Source organism: Branchiostoma belcheri, unplaced genomic scaffold (assembly GCF_001625305.1).
Source record: "Branchiostoma belcheri isolate BF01 breed outbred unplaced genomic scaffold, Haploidv18h27 scaffold163, whole genome shotgun sequence".
Taxonomy (NCBI): domain Eukaryota; kingdom Metazoa; phylum Chordata; class Leptocardii; order Amphioxiformes; family Branchiostomatidae; genus Branchiostoma; species Branchiostoma belcheri.
Window position 1 is genome coordinate 583,745 of NW_017803080.1, and position 17,739 is coordinate 601,483.

Consider the following 17,739-nt stretch of genomic DNA (forward strand, 5'->3'; position numbering starts at 1 on the left):
CTTGTTCATTGTCCAATCCAATATCCTAGCATTGCCTCATGACACAGAGGGACCAAGTCTAAGGCAATGTCTCATGACACAGAGAAGCAAAGTACTTTAAAACATTGTCTAATGACACGGAGGGACCAAGTTTAAGACATTGTCTAATGGCACAGAAGGTCCAAGTTTAAGACATTGTCTAATGACACAGAGGGACCAAGTTTAAGACATTGAGTAATGGCAAAGAGGGACCAAGTTTAAGACATTGTCTAATGACACAGAGGGACCAAGTTTAAGACATTGTCTAATGACACAGAGGGACCAAGTTTAAGACATTGTCTAATGACACAGAGGGACCAAGTTTAAGAATTGTCTAATGACACAGAGGGACCAAGTTTAAGACATTGTCTAATGACACAGAAGGACCAAGTTTAAGACATTGTCTAATGACACAGAGGGACCAAGTTTAAGACATTGTCTAATGACACAGAGGGACCAAGTTTAAGACATTGTCTAATGACACAGAGGGACTTAGTTTAAGACCTTGTCTAATGGCACAGAGGGACCAAGTTTAAGACATTGTCTAATGGCACAGAGGGACCAAGTTTAAGACATTGTCTAATGACACAGAGGGACCAAGTTTAAGACATTGTCTAATGACACAGAGGGATCAAGTTTAAGACATTGTCTAATGACACAGAGGGACCAAGTTTAAGACATTGTCTAATGACACAGAGGGACCAAGTTTAAGACATTGTCTAATGACACAGAGGGACATTGTCTCTTGAATATTCGTGTTAGACTCACCTTTGTAATGCTGGGTGTTGCAGACTGCCGGGAGCTTGGGGATAGAGCATGAGCATCCAGCAGTAGTAGTAGCAGTAGCAGTAGTAGCAGCAGCAGCAGTAGTAGTAGCAGCAGTAGTAGCAGCAGTAGTAGTAGCAGGAGTAGTAGTAGTAGCAGTAGAAGCAGCAGCCGTAGTAGTTGTTCTCGCTGTCTGCTGTTAATAGAGGATTATATTGTCATTGCAGGCTATCGCAATTGGTTCATGGAGATCATGTTAAATATTATGTACCCTGTCTGACTTTGATACCTACAGGCGGATGTCAACGTATTATGCGCCAAATTCTAATGGAATAAGTACAATAAGGAATAATTGCCTATTTTAAAAGTATCCAGGAATTGGTACCTCACCGAGAAAGCAACAATACGAAAAGTTGAAGCCTTGTGTGTATAAAGCATCTGTTTGCTGTTTTTTTGGCTACGCCTGGGGGGGGGGGCTAATGGTACAGTATTGTGTGGAGTTTGCAAGAATTCTAGGAATTGTACAATAATTTTTCCACAGGCATGTCTTGAATTTTGCTGACACACATCTATGCCCACAGTCCTACACAGTCCAAATTCTTGAAAACCCTTTGGAAAACCATGCTAGGGGATGACATACATTCCTGGGCTCCTTCACTATATATATATACACTCAGAGGAGGGTAGGAGTGATCTACTGAATAGTACTATATGTGTCTAGACTTAAGTTACAAGATTCATGTACAAAATGTATACTGCCAGTGATGCCAATTTGGATATTACCCGTATAAAGTATACGGGTAAAGTAAAGGGATGGTTATCTCAGGAAATGATGAAAACATAGACAAGGCTATAATAAGACAGAGGCGTACCTGTGGCGGCCTGGCTAACCACAGAAAGAATCCTCCGACGATGAAAAACCCAAGAATGACAGCCGCTGCAAAGATCACTCGGCAACGCGTACAGCCTGAAATATGATGTTGGTAGTAATCATAATGAAATGTTGGAACTTTATTCCAACAACAAGTAGTACATAGAGATCAAATTTTCAACTGTTTCCATCACTAGGATAATTACTGACTAATCATCTGAAATAGTGCAGATAACAGCAGATCTGTTGAAAATACATATAATGATTTGAATTTCAGGGCGTTGTGTCAACAACAAGGGAAATTAATTCAGTAGGCATCTAATACAGAAAAGAGACATTACCAATGACAATAAAAAAATTCCAACATTTCTCTCCGGCATGAGGTTTATGAAGTTGAAAAAGTTCTTACCGTGCGCTGCAGGATGCTGGACGTTTGGCACATGCATAAGATTTGGATTGAGTGCGTGTAGGACATCATTGGCGTCATTGATGCTGTTTGATGCCGCCGCTGGTAGATTCTGGGAGGACAGGCTTCCTTGAGTGTCTTCTGAAGCTGTGTTCCGCTCCACGTCACCCTGGCACATATCTGCGGCAGCGTACATCGGATTTGGATCGAGTGCATGCAGGACATCGTTGTTCGAAGCCGCCGTTGGTTGATTCTGATTCTGGGAGGACAGGTCTTCTGAAGTTGTGTTCCGCTCCAAGTCACCCTGGCACATGTATGCGGCAGCGTATGGCTGAATGACCTCATCTTCAGATGCGATACTGGCTGTATGTCTGTTTTTAGACGCAGGCCTGCCACTATCGTCATCTTCTTGGTATCTAGCAGCGTAAGGCTGGTCGCCATCACAGTTGTTTGAGGGCTCCTGGTCTTCTTGGTGGTTAACTGCATATGGTTGGATGCAGGGATTGCCATCATCGTTTGCTGACTCACCGAATGTTTCATCTTCTTCGTATTGAACAACAATATCATGATGTGTAAATGCATCTGGTTGGCAGCGTGTTACAGCATATGGTTGAAGGCAATGGTTGTCATCCTTGTTAGTCGCTGGCCTGGAGAAGGCTTGCTGATGTGTATCAGCTGATGTCTGTGTGCAGGGATTGTCATCACTCTTATTTGACTTGAAGGTGGGTCCAGGGCTGCTTTGCAGGTACATCGGATTAGGGTTAACGTCGGTTTCGGCGTCCATCGGTTGAGGGTTCATGTTTTGTGTGTACGTCGGATTCGGATCCCTGGCTTGTGTGTGCACGTTGCTGTCATTTGCCTTGAAAGCTGAAGTTTCGGAGTCATTATTGAATGAGTCACGTCTTGCCAAGTGGATGTCGTCATCATTGCTATTGTCGGGCGTCTTTTGAGAAGGTTTGTTTTTGGTCTCTTTCACAGCTTTCTTCATGCGAATAGCCTGTTCTTTGCATATGTATGCGTATGTATCGAACTCACCAGGGCCGATATCGATTGTCTGACTGTTCTCAGCAGCAGCATCGCTTGTGTCGGACAGATTTTCATCGTCATTGTCTTTATTTTCCTCACATCGACCAGAGATGTGGTGACTGGTACCTTCGGCAGCTTGCCTGAACTTGGATGGCACAGTTCCTGTGTCTGGTTTTGCAATACCTTCGTTTCTGACAACCATTGCTTTTGGTACGGTGTTGGATGGCATATTTTCAGCCATGGCTCCAAGATCTCTTCCTTTGTTTAGTTCTACATATAAGTAAGTAATAAGTAAGTAATAAGACGGAAACAATCAAAGAGATCCTGCATTCAAATGGCACAACATGTAGTTGTAACATAAACATGCATAACTACAAACATTATAACATTATGTGCTTTCTTATGAAGTAATAGTCTGTCTGTGGAACTACGTAACTTAGTAGTTTTGCATTGTTCTATAAATCGCATGTAATTGCTAAGTACTGTACTATTTGTAAAGGTGCGATAGCTGCATACCTGTTATAGTCAAGAAAGAGGGAAAAACAAGAGATACAAGATGCTCATGTTTATTCATATTTTTAATGTTTATTCATGTTTTCCAAAGTTTCTAATGGTGACTTAATGGTAGTCTCCACTTCCTTAGTCCTTTGCAGATTGAATAAATGGTAGAAAATGACCTAAACGTAATGTACCTGGCCAAGGGAGTTGGCCGGCCACAGAGGTCACAGTTTACTTACAAACTGGACCCTCTATGGCCAGCCAACTCTCTTGGCCTGTTACATCACGTTTTAGGCCAATTTCTACTATTTATTCAACCTGTCGCGACCCGGAAGCTGCAGTAGAAGGGTCCATTCAGTGAACAAGGCTGACGAAGTCGGCTGAAAATTGGAGTAAGTCCCAATTTACTTAGTGTTGGCTAGAACATCTAGTCCTTATGGTCATAATGAAGTATACCAACACAGATTAATTTTCGTGCTAACCTTCTAGTTTTTTGTTGTTGCTCGTGAGATCTGGCACGCTCCTCCGCAGCGTCCGCTAGCGCGCTATAATTAAATCCACATCTGGGCGCGCGGCGGGGTCCCCAGAGCAACACAGTGCGGAAGCATTAGCGTGTATTTGTGTCCTGGGGCCGAGAACGCATTTTGCGCAAAGCATGCTGGGTAGCAGAGTGAACTGTCTTGGGGACGAGAGTTTGTGGCGCGGGCGGACGCTGCCAGATTTGGTCGGCGAGAGTCGCCATATTTGCATGACAGTCGTCGATTTTTGAGGTAAGTTTTTCATATGTTATCGATATCTGAGTGCTATAGAAATCTCAGTGTGCTATCTTTGGTGTATGTAGCCTTTGGAACAAGGTAAATATATATGTGAATAACATTTAGTGGTAGGCGATGGCGATTTGAAAACTGTAGAAAATTTGTGCTAATTTATGCAAGTTACATATGTACGGCTTTCATCGCCTTGGTTTTCTTTAAATTGAAAATTTACACGTTTGTATCAACTCGTAGCCATATTATGTTGACCATAGATTACCGTCGGTACAAAAATTTGGATAATATGTATCAAAGTAGGTGGTGGCGGTAGGCTAAACTTGGGTGTAATTTTTTTGACAAGATGGCTGCCATGTTGTTTACGATCTCGTAAATTTTGCTCAAAGTTCATGGCGTTTTTTGTAGACATAACGTCCCTCCTGTACCCCAATATTTTATCAACTTGTACTCTGATATACATAGATTTGGTGGCGATATGTTTTTGCTCCGCAACTTCGCTAATCATCAGTGCTGCGACCTGGAAAGTTTGTAGTAATTTCACATGGGGCGGGGGGGGGTGTTTTGGCAACGCCTCAAGGTTGGCTGCGTTGTTTGAACACATTCCATTTTGCACTCTATTTCCAGTGCTCTATTTCTAGGATAGATTTTGTGGGGTGTTGTACGTTGTTATTTTACTTTCATTTAAAGAAGTAAGGAGCTAATCAGCATGGTAAAACTTCAACTAAAAGTAATTTTACCAGCATTTTTTTTAGAATTACTTGCTCAAAGATATTTAAACCTCATTGCTTGCCATATTCAGCCAGGGGCCTTTCAGCAAGACCACTTAGCTTTGATAGTTTGTTCTGAAATGTCAATTTTTTTTTAAATTTAGAAATGGATAAGTAAATATAAGCCACCCCGGACCCCTAAATGCACACATTTTGGTAACAATATAACAAAGGATATATCTGATGGAAGACTTTACAATCTGATATGCAATTTAGTAGGGCATTAGATTTACAAAGTTTGTAAAGTACATGGTGATGAAGAACTGACGATGCTTGTTAACATATATATCTTTTTAATGACAGAAATGGATGATTGTGACTCGTCATCGGATGATGAGCCACTGGCCAGGTTGCTACCACAACACTCCCCATCAACAACCCCAACGAAGAAAATTGGGACATGCAAAGAAGCGGCATCTGAGGACAGCCTGCCAGTGGCCAGCTTGCTACCGGAGCAGTCACCACCACTAGCAACTACACCGACTACAACACCAAGGAAGGACAAAAAGCGGCTGCTGACACCAAACTCCAAGTCTCTGCCTCAGCCTTCTTCGAAACGGACAAGTGCTGACAGGAGAAAAAAGATGTTCAGCTGTACGGGGCTACCTACTGGAAAGACTGGAGGAAGGTGGTCAAGAACACAGCATTTCAATGGAACATTTGCTCTCCCAGGTGCAATCCCACTGCAAACAAATGGCAGCACACTCTTCGAGCAAGGAAGAGGAAGAGGCTTTAGCCAACACTGACATGATCACAGGAAGGACAGTTGTCAGACTGGTGAAATCTATGTTTACTGCTAACTACATGAAGCACAGCAAGACCCTGTTAGGCTTACGGTGGAAGCCAGCAGTGCTGGATCATCTGCAGACACCCGCGGGCAACACAGATCAGATAGATAACATCAGGACATTGATCGAGAAAGTTGACCGGGAGCTAGAGGAAAGCTGGGCAAGCGTCTCCAAGTTTGGCGGAGAGCAGCTGGCATGTTCGCATTTCGCTGACCTGTGGAACAAAAGGAACAAACTTGTTTCCACCCTTGTACGACTGTACAAGGAACGTGCTGACAGCCTCCTTCAAGATGCAAAAAGTGGGTATCACTTATCGTTGGAGCAGAGAACAAAGCTAGTCAGAGGAAATGAAGATGTTTGAAAACATGGTAAACATCGGTTGTGAGGGACAGAGTCATAGATGATGTGCTGGAAACATTCTTTGGTCAGCTGGCAGAATCGCTCGACGAAACTTGTCCACTGATACACTCCATTCTGTGGACATTGATTGTCACTGATAGAAGCTACAAGAACAAGCTGAAAACAAATGCTGTCAAGTTAAGGAGTGCCACACATGCTCTGTGTGGCCTACTGGACTTGAGGAGCTCCCGAGCCATTAATGTACGTTAGCTATTTTGTTTGGCCTTGTTGCGGTATCCTACGGCGTGGGAAAAAAGTTCGTGTCACTGTTACAGCATCTTGGCTTGTCAGAAAGCTGGGACACTCTAATGGGATTCATGGAAGGACGACTGAACAGCTTTCAATCTGTCATCGAACGCGAGTTTGGAGACAACGGGCCTGTCATATTTGCGTATGACAACATAAACATCTTCAGAGCTGTGCGCCACATGAGGGTGATGAAGGGCAAGCCTCAGATGTGGAACTTCACTGTAAGGATGGCAATAAAACCAGATCTAGAGGGCATCAAGGAACTTTTTGAAACAAAAGACACCGCCGAGATTCCACAGAAACCCGTGGAAGACGTCACTGTAGATGATGTCTTCATTGATGCCCATCCCGAGTTGGCAAAGATATGGGGAAGAGGCCCAGGGCAGTTTGTACCGGGAGCTTCTAGACATAGGTCTTAACCAACTCCCCAGAGGACACACAACTTCAGTCAGACAAAACGCCAGCAGAACAGAAAGCCTGGCTGTCAACACAGTCGTTCAAGAGCGCCAACAAATATGCCATAAGACACAAGCCAGCAAAGCCAGCAACCTGTAAAAAATCAGATATCACAGTACTCCCGCTGTCTACAGAAAATGAAGCAACTCTCACTGGAACTGCTTCTATCATTGAGGAGTTTGCTCAAGAGTTCAGTATTCCCATTGAAAGAAAGGACATCCAGTACTTGCCATTTAATGAACACAACATCCAATTTGACATCACAGCAGCCAGGAAGAGATATGAATTCAACCAAAGTATACAGCAGCACAGGGTGGATCAAGCTACTCTATTGAACACCATTGCAGCCGACACGTGGGATGAGGGTGAAGAAGACGGAGCACTGGATGAGGAAGACCCAGAGATACCTGCAAACCCCCGTCACCTCGGTTCACTGAGGGAGCGGTGGAAGAAAGAAGACGAGAACATGAAAAGTGTGCTGTCGGATATGGAGGGCAGACTCAACCGTGCTGAAAGGGTAGGAAATGTAGCAGACTTAGATGAGTTTGCTAAGTACGTACTGGACACTAAGGACAATTGGAATAGCATAGTAGATCACTTAAGACGTAGTTTAGTACATGTAGTTGTAGAGACAGGAAATGTGAGACTATTGAAGTATATTGTAGCAGCAGGAGTAAAATGTTGATAGTGAAGAAGGGTGTGGGGCTACTCCCCTTTGCCTGGCTGTCCTCAGACAGGACGTTGAAACTGTACAATACCTCCTTGAGACCCAGGCAGTGTCTGTGGACGGTCTGACTTTTGTACACTTTCCATCCCCACTAGCCCTTGCTAGAAGGATGGGCCATAATGCCATGATGTTTATGTTGGAGCAGTTTGTAGCTCCGTCCACAGAAGATAGAGATATTTACATGCAATTTTCTGGTGGAAATGTCGAAACGATCAATGAGGTTGATGACCTGGTCAATCAGATACAGGAAGTTAATGTTAATGACGATGGCTATGTGTTCCATAGAAAAAATGCCCCGAATGTAACTGTAGGGGACGGCCTGACAACTAAGAACCACAGACATTGCANAACTTGAGTGCAGCGCTGGCCCGTCACCTCGGTTCACTGAGGGAGCGGTGGAAGAAAGAAGACGAGAACATGAAAAGTGTGCTGTCGGATATGGAGGGCAGACTCGACCGTGCTGAAAGGGTAGGAAATGTAGCGGACTTAGATGAGTTTGCTAAGTACGTGCTGGACACTAAGGACAATTGGAATAGCATAGTAGATCACTTAGGACGTAGTTTAGTACATGTAGTTGTAGAGACAGGAAATGTGAGACTATTGAAGTATATTGTAGCAGCAGGAGTAAATGTTGATAGTGAAGAAGGGTGTGGGGCTACTCCCCTTTGCCTGGCTGTCCTCAGACAGGACGTTGGAACTGTACAATACCTCCTTGAGACCCAGGCAGTGTCTGTGGACGGTCTGACTTTTGTACACTTTCCATCCCCACTAGCCCTTGCTAGAAGGATGGGCCATAATGCCATGATGTTTATGTTGGAGCAGTTTGTAGCTCCGTCCACAGAAGATAGAGATATTTACATGCAATTTTCTGGTGGAAATGTCGAAACGATCAATGAGGTTGATGACCTGGTCAATCAGATACAGGAAGTCAATGTTAATGACGATGGCTATGTGTTCCATAGAAAAAATGCCCCGAATGTAACTGTAGGGGACGGCCTGACAACTAAGAACCACAGACATTGCAGGCTAAGTGATGAGGTCGCATTCCATTTCACTTCGGAGATGCAGGGGACCTACACGCGGCAGGGTATGTTGAAGAATGTTTTGCTAAGTCCCAGGGTCCCGGAGGACTTTATACATCATCACTGATGTCCTCAAGAGAAAGAAGATCAAAAAAGAAACTTATGGCAAAGATAAGTTTAAAGATAACAACTTACAACTGATCAGAGAGGCCAATAGAGATGTGGCATATGGCTATGGGCTTAGTGCTGTCCTGGAGTTTAGGCAGTCAGACATGTTCCCCTCGGAAGAAGAGTTCTCAAGCTGTGGTCCAGATAAGGGTACACTGCTAGTTGCTAAGTTCAGAGAATGGATGCATAAATGTTCGTTAGAGGATGTAGCATTTCGCTACAGGATACAGAGCGTGACCTTGTTTGCACCTCTGCTTAGATTGTACTATAGTTCTATAAAGAATGGGGTTGGAATTGAGAGAGAAACTGTCTGGCTCTTGTTGTTGCCAATATTTGCTCAGTCCAAAAAAAGAACTATTGGATTGAGGCACTGTCACACGTAGTGAACATGACTGCAGCATGGCCAATTGCTACTAGAATGATGGTTAGGCAAAATTGTTCTGTTAGTGTAGAAGGAAAGTCTGGTCACAACATTGCATGTGATGAGTATGTGGAATCGTACATTGTAAAACCTCTGAAGCAGTATTGCTCTGGCCAGACCACACTCAAAACTCTGCAGAGGTTAAATGTAAACCTGCAACTGGTTGGAAGTGCAAGGGCGTGTTATAAGTCCAGAAGTGGCTTCGATGTACACAACACCAAACGCCATAGTGAGCCGTCCGCACTGGCAGACCAGATTTTTGTCTGCTTGTACTGCATCAAGGAGCAGTACTTCCACCATGACATTGAACGGCGTAAGGCCAAGATATATCCATTCAGTGACACTCCGAGGTTTGTTCCAAATGACTGTGTTGATGTCTATGTAAAAGGGTGTGAAAAGGTGAAGTCTAACTTTGATAGGAAAATGTATGACATTTACCCCCAGAGGAGGAGAGTTCCCTCTGTCTATAGGGCATACGTGCCCACAGAATGATTTACTGTACCTTTTCCTATTTTTTATTATTCACGATGCCTTTAGTTATGACTAATGTATAAATGTTTGGGACAGACATCCACACAGTCATTTGAACAAACCTCAGACTGTCACTGATTGGGTATACCCTGGCCTTGAAAGCTGATGTCTGTTATCCAGCTGTTTAAAGGATGTATTTAGTAATGAGTGGTGCTTATTGTATTTTTTTATGAGAACTTGCATTTTGAAACAGGCTGTAAACTGAGTGGGTATACTAGTACCCTGGCCTTGAAAGCTGATGTCTGTTATCCAGCTATTTAAAGGATGTATTTAGTAATGAGTGGTGCTTATTGTATTTTTTTATTGAGAACTTGCATTTTGAAACAGGCTGTAAACTGAGTGGGTATACTAGTACCCTGGCCTTGAAAGCTGATGTCTGTTATCCAGCTATTTAAAGGATGTATTTAGTAATGAGTGGTGCTTATTGTATTTTTTTATGAGAACTGTTGCATTTTGAAACAGGCTGTAAACTGAGTGGGTATACCCTGGCCTTGAAAGCTGATGTCTGTTATCCAGCTGTTACATGATGTATTTAGTGATAAGTAGCGAGCTTCTGTATACTATTGTTTGAGTACTGTTATTTTGACTCTGACACTGAAGACATTGTGGCAACTCTTGCTGTTTTGCAGGAAAGGTAACTTTGTATATATTTACATATACTAGTATATATTTCAACTGCTGTGTCACTTGATAAGGTTTCCAAGAAGATGCCACTCTCTCTCTGTATGTATGTTATGGTTTAACCTGAACATTTGTAAAGAAGCATCAGTTTGACTAAGAAAATGGCACACATATGAAAGAATGCCCCAAAAGGGGGGAAAGAATCATGTTGAATATATTCAAGAATAAATGTGATGTAACAGAATGTTCCTGTGTGTGGTCCTGCATTGTCTTTAGGTAGGTGTTCAATTGGGTATGAAAATTAGTGCAAAGTTACTATCTTAGAATCTTTTTATCATCAGGTTGGTAAGTCATGGAATGAAGAGAATCATTTTACACAACCAGGAGTTTTATTCACGGCCAACATTTTGGTGACTACTTGTCACCTTCCTCAGGGCAAATCTGACTAGTTCACATTGCACAGCATAGGTGATGCTGCAATAGATGCAAAATATTTACATATTTACAAGGTTACAGGAACAATATCTACAATGTGGTCCCAAATGTAAAGAAGCGTGATATATACATCATTGTTGTCAAATGAAGAAAAGAAAAACAAACAGTTACAGGGAACAATATCTACAATGCGGTCCCAAACGTACAGTACAATAGTGTAACACGCACTTTTCTTCTACTTCTTGAGAATGTGGTCCCAAAGTTTCACATTGCACAGCACAGGTGATGCTGCAATAGATGCGTTAACAGATACAAAAAACAATTGGATATTTACACAGTGACAGGAAACTATCTACGATCCTAAATGTAAAGGAGTGTGATCATTGTTGTCAAATGAACTTCAGAAGTATAGAAAAAAACCGATGCAGGGAACATTATCTACAATACCCTATCTGCAAATAAGAATAGCATGCAGTATCTCCATAAATAGACATAAAATACTCTACCTTGTGAACATTGTTACAGCTATATCATTCTGAATAGCGGATTCCGCCATCCTCCCTGGGAACATATACATAGACGAGAACTTATGTGTGGGACTCTTAGGCACTATAACCTCTTTTAATATGTCCATTCTTGTAAGGATACGTATGAATTTCTGGCACAACTTCAGATTAAAACCGGAATTCTGTCCCAGTCCGAACTCAGGAAGCTCATCCAGTTTGAGCTGCTTTACTTCTTTACCCGTCCCTAGTCCTAGGAAGACTCTGGCAAGAAGGGAGGGCGGAGGCTGTGGCACTGTGTGGCGGATTGCTGACAGGCATCTCACCATAGCAGCAGCCTCTCTGTTCAGCAGGACTTCTCTTGCCACCGTTGGGCTTTGGCAGTTGTCGCATGTTTTATTACAACTGAATTGCACAGTGTCTTCAGCAAACGCTTCGAGCAATAGCTTTCTTCTACACCATTCTGTTTCGCAGAAGTGAATCATGTCTGATAATCTCTGAAGGGCATGGTTTCTGTACTGTTCATTCTGTACTTCACCGATCCGCTTAATGTGTAGAGCCTTGTCCTCTGGCTTAAAGAACAGTATGGCTTTGGCAAGTCTTCCGTCCCTTCCTGCACGCCCCGACTCCTGAAGGTAGTCCGGGATTGAGGAGGGGCACCCCAGGTGTACGACAAACCTTACGTCAGGTTTGTCTAGTCCTGCCCCTGCAGCCTTTGTTGCAACTAAAACGTCCTTCACGCCTCTTTGCCAGTCAGTCAAAGCCTGCCTCCCTTCAGCCTCATTCTGCCCTGTCCCTGCACCGTGGTACTTCACCACTTTGACACCAATCTCCTGTAGCCTGTAGTGGATGTCTTTCACTTCGCAAACCGTTTGGCAGTATACGATCCCTGCTTGACCTATGAAGTCTGAAACCACTTTACACACCATTTCTTCTGTAGATTCTTTTGATTTTCCCTTTGGCCTCACAGAGTACTCAATGTTTTTCCTGTCAACTGAAGATGAAAAGACTGTACAGTTTCCCATGTCCAAGTGCTTTGTGATGAAATCCTTAGTTGTTGGTGTGGCTGTGGCAGTGACCGCGACGATTTGAGTGTTCAGTTCAGCAATTTTTGAAAGTTCGAGGTAGGTCGGCGAAACTCGTGTCCCATCTCATCCATACAGTGAGCCTCGTCTATCACCACCATTTCAAGAAGATTCCTCTCCTTAAGGCCAAGGACGGCCCTCCAGATCCTGTCTTTGCCGAGAAGACTTTCCGGTGTGGTGATGATAATTTTGGTTTGTGGTGAGTCGCTGTTTAGGTCATGGAGGATCTTCTGAATGCTGTCGTCTGAACTAAGGTGAGAAATGAACACAGAAGGAATCGAACAGTTTTGGTATCTTCTCAGTAAATCGACACCAAGTGCCACCAGCGGAACAATGACAAAGGTAACCCCTTTCCTTAGAACAGCGGGAAGAGAGAAACACAGTGTCTTCCCGCCTCCCGTTGGCATGATGATAGAGGTGTTTCCTCCATTGTGGACAGCTGTCACAATTTCTATTTGGCCTTGCCTGAAAGAGTTTAAGCCAAACACACGCTTCAGACACTCCTCCAGTGGATCGGAGATGTCGGCATCTATTAAAGTCGGTTCATGATCACAGTCATTGTTGCTGGCGGGATGTACATTGTGGTGTTGGGCCATTTTTACAAAAACTGGTTTGCAAACAATACATGGTACCTTTGCCTTGTCTTCTATGTACCAGACATGATAATCAATGTGCACTGTTTTGTCCAGCTCCTTGTCTTCTACGCTCAAGAAGTATGGTGCACTCCCACTTGCATAGGTATGCAGGAAGCCACCTGCATGGAGAATGATGCCCACCTTCTTGGCTGCCATTTCAGGCCTAGTAGCAGTGACTGTGGTTTTCAGAGCAGGGCATGTCACCTCGTACTGTTGACCTTCTTGTTCCTGTGCCTACAGAACAAAACAAAACAAAAATGAGACGTTACCCAGGCATATGGTTTGCTGCAGTAGGGAAATATAACCACAAAAATAAACCATACATCCATCAAAGACCATTGGCCTTATGGAAAATGGTGTAATTTTTATTGACAGCTTGATATCAAAACACCTAACTTTCTCCACACCCTCACATTGATAAGGTAGCCAATGAGGCAAGGAAAATTACACTCATATATAGCATGCTAAGACACTTATAAAATGGCAGATTGTTGACAGTATTGAAAACACAACTATTGTGGAATATTTGTAGTCAAATCAATCATATGTTTTGCGGTGTTATCTGATAGACAGTGTCAGATTGAAGTAAAAGCTGAGAAAATTACTTCAACACCATCGATAAAAGTACTGCCTGCATAACTTGAAAAAACCAAGAAACAAATTTTCCATAACTTTCGCCCTAGACTAAACGGTAAACAGAACGCTTTGAAATATTCATGCAGAGAGGCAAGCCATAATATTTTCCACTGCAGTCAAGATACAAATGTTTTAAAAACGCCAGACCAACCTCGATGTCTTGCAGTCTCTGCTTCATTTCTTCGAAGCACAACTTTCTCAGCTTTTGTTTTGTCCGCCTTCTCCGTAGTAGCGTCCGGTTTTGTCCCCATGTTTTGTCGCGGAAGTGCACGTCCAGACCTGCACCTCTCTGGAAATACACAGCACTGCCCTGGCAGTCATTGTGAGGACACGGAACCCTCCCCTCTCTGGAGGCTCGACAAGCGCCACTTTCTGTGCTTTTGGACACTTCTTCGCTGTTTTCCAGCCTTTTCCGCCATTTCCAGAGCGTTGTAACGCCGCTCTGACAATCTGTTGGCATGTAGATTTCCCCATTTTGGCACCTTTTCCCCGCCAGAGAGTCTGGTAACACGTATACGACGATCGCACTTTCCATTGTTTTGGTTGTGAACTACCGAGCGCGGTGTCTCCCGAGGGCTATTTTTGGCTGCCCGTTACGTAGCGGGACTGTTGCATATGATTATCTTTCGGGTTTCCATGGCGGTCGGCCATTCTCGGCAGCGATCGGGGCTGGGCGGGTCTCCTTCGGCGCCTGCATACATTATCTCCGCCTGGCCCGGCCAGCTCATTAATTATGCGGCGGCCATCTTGATTCCAGATCTCCCAGCGTCCGTGGAGAATGCCAAAACTCCCTCCGTGGCTAAGTTCCTTCCGCGACTAACTCCCTTCTGGGCAAATGTAGAGGGATAACGGTACACTCATAGCGTCACCAAATGAGGTACTTTGTAAAGGTCCGTTTCATTTGGTATATATTACCATTGTGACAGCATTTTATACCCCAAAATAGGAATCTTGCGTCTTGTTTTAGGTCCCGATAGTAGAAAGAATGCAGTGTACATGTATTCAGATGGCCGCCGTGTAACGTTACGTACTAGCGAGCGCATACCGCCAGAGTAGAGTAGGTTATCATAACTCTTTAGAAAGCGCAAAGAAAACAAAAACGACAGATTTGCATTAAAGAAAGTTTATTTTCCATAGCCTGGGCTAAGCCACGATCTATAACCTACGGCTTCTCCACGGGCGCTGGGGACGAGCGTGGAGTACCTGGATGACCAAACTGTTTGCCGCACTCCTCGCACTTGTAAGACTTCTCCCTTGTGTGGGTTAGGGCGTGTTTCTTCAGATGTGTCAGCCAACTGAACTGCCTACCACAGTCTTCACAGTGGTACGCGTTTATACCAGTCTGTATCTTCATATGTAGCCGCAGTCCCTTCAGCTGACTGAACCCTTTGCCACACTCCTCGCATTTGTAAGACTTCTCCCTTGTGTGGGTTAGGGCGTGTTTCTTCAGATGTGCCAGCCAACTGAACTGCCTACCACAGTCTTCACAGTGGTACACGTTTATACCAGTGTGTATCTTCATATGTAGCCGCAGTCCCTTCAGATGACTGAACCCTTTGCCACACTCCTCACACCTGTACGGTTTCTCACCAATGTGAGTTCTCACGTGTTCCTTTAGATGACCCAGCTCACTGAACTCTTTGTCAGAGTCCTCACATTTCTGTTGTTTCTTGTCCGTGTCATTTCCCGTTTGTGACATGTTGGACTGCACCTCTATCGTCGTGATGTTGGTCGTCATGGCACAACAGTCTGGTCTGTGATGATATCGATTATTTGGCTGTGAAAAAATAAGAAAAAAATTGTAAAAATATACCATAAACAGAACTAGAAAATGAACATCGTTATATATTACTGAAATAATGAGACACATAACAAATATGATTTAATTAAGAACAGACTAAATGCTATCTGTCAACAACATGCTTAGTTGATTCAGATTTATCAATAAATAAGGTATTAAAAAATTATATTTTCAAAGAACTAAGGTCGATGGGAAATCGATGCCACCAAGAACAGTTTGGAAATTATCTCTTGAAAGCTTCCACAACTCCTGCAATTGACCGTGCAACGATTGGGTGGACGTTCGGTGTATTATAATAGCTAGCTGCCGCCGTGCCGTATGCCTGCAAGGCTAGTGTAGTACGCCGACTATACCGGTACAGGTAACTTCGGGCGCTGTATTGTTAAGCGTTAAGACTAGCAACCTTTCCACGTGTACCCCAAAACCTTGCCGTAGAAACAGCAAGGCTGACTTACATTCATGTGTGCCACTAGGCATGTACTTGAAAGATACGGGAAATGAAACAACATATTAACCCTCAACAGTACACCTTCCCGGACTGATTAATCTGTACACCTGGGGTCCGCGCGGACCCCAGAACAGTTTTTTGCTAATTTTTAGAAATTATCAACATGCTACCAGCTCAATTGTGTTGCAAACTGATGTGGGAACCTCTGTGTCCACATTACATACAAAAATCATACATTTTGAACTTTTTCTATTTTTTGGTGAAGAAAAGAAGACAAGAAGAAATACCCGATTTTTAAACCCATTTCAGACTGAAGGGGCTTTTGAGGCCCAACTTTGATCTCAGATAGCGGCTACACGGCTTGCGCTAGAAGTATCAAATTTGGAGACCGTTCCTAAAATGTCTCTGGCAAAAAGTTCATATTAGTTTAGTACTAGTAAGTTGATGTTTTTTTGTGTTGCCATGGCAACGGGTTTCTAGCAGGCAGTTTTTTTGAAAATAGAAGTAATTTTGGTTTAAACATAAAAATTTTCTGAGTTTTATATTAAATTACACTTCTTTTCCAACATTAATAACATCTTACATAATTTAATATAAGTTAAATCATTTAATATGCATAGAATATGCTAATTTGATGACGTCATTGATCAAAATCCAATATGGCGGACTATGTCTGACGTCATATGACGAAATAATTACACCAACGTTATAAAAATTTAATTCTATTACTACACCATTCTCTGAAAACTTGGTAGACATACGATGAGTGCATAAAAACATATAAAAACGGAAATAAGGTAATGTATAAGAACGCCAGTGTATCCATTATGATCGAAAGCCGGCTGGGGTCCGCGCGGACCCCAAAAGAAAATCAGATATATTTTTTTTTATAAATGGTAGAAACGGAGTTTTCTGCACTGTATTGAGAGACAACTTTGTGGGTGACAATTACCTAAAATTTCAGAAAAAAATATTTAGAAACAAAAAAGACATTACAGAATATATAGTGCTGGGGTCCGCGTGGACCCCAGGTGTACTGTTTAGGGTTAAGCTGTACTTACCAAAGAGTAACGCACAAATAAGCAACAGCAGGAGGGTTTGAAGGCAACGCCGATTATTGAGTCTTCAGAGTCAGGAATGGTAGAATCGGACTGGTCAACTCTCTTATAAAGAAACTGATTGGGCAGTAATACCGGTTTGGTAGGTTTACACTTGATTTTGAAATAGAAAAAAAGAACAATGCTTGCTACATGGATTTGCATAGGAATAGTTAAGACAACTGAATGAGGCAAAGACAAATTTCAGACAAACTACGGAAAACAAGGAATAAGACAAAGCTAAGACAATGCTAATGTTAATGAGTGAGTTAGCTCTTCTTGTTTGAGTACAGGAGTCGTGTTGTCTTTAGAAGATGGCGGGACTGGATGGTAGAACTGGAAGGTTGACACGTAGGCCTTCTTTTGAGGGTGCACGGTGGTCAAATTCTGTCCTGGACATGGAGAGTCCAATATACCTTATTGACGGCTCAATATGGTTGTAACTGCTTTCCCGACAATCGTGGGATTTTTGAAAAAATGCTCTCAATTTTGAATTATGGGTAATTTAGTGGAAAAAGGCAAAAAAATCAATTTTTTTCACCTATTTGTCGACAAAAACTATACTTTAAGTAGGAAATTAAAAAATCCCCAACACG

At 43.0% G+C, this 17,739-nt stretch overlaps 2 protein-coding genes and 1 pseudogene across 2 annotated transcripts; 1 reads left to right on the forward strand and 2 right to left on the reverse strand.

The window, feature by feature from the left end:
• Window positions 1-4,268: 4,268 nt before the first annotated feature.
• LOC109466342 lies at window positions 4,269-10,738 on the forward strand (annotated as a pseudogene).
• Window positions 10,739-10,815: 77 nt separating this feature from the next.
• On the reverse strand, window positions 10,816-14,004 carry LOC109466340 (ATP-dependent DNA helicase Q-like 4A). Its single transcript, XM_019764056.1, is given in 3 exon segments — window positions 10,816-12,573; window positions 12,576-13,395; window positions 13,949-14,004. Coding segments are annotated over 3 exon segments (1,980 nt in total). The 5' UTR covers window positions 13,976-14,004; the 3' UTR covers window positions 10,816-11,440.
• A 930-nt stretch (window positions 14,005-14,934) lies between these two features.
• LOC109466333 (zinc finger protein 695-like) lies at window positions 14,935-17,170 on the reverse strand. The gene is made up of 2 exons (XM_019764050.1): window positions 17,108-17,170; window positions 14,935-15,574 (listed from the first exon to the last, which is right to left on the reverse strand). Exon 2 carries the CDS (start codon window positions 15,533-15,535, stop codon window positions 14,960-14,962), a length of 576 nt encoding a protein of 191 aa, XP_019619609.1. The 5' UTR covers window positions 15,536-15,574; window positions 17,108-17,170; the 3' UTR covers window positions 14,935-14,959.
• Window positions 17,171-17,739: the final 569 nt, after the last annotated feature.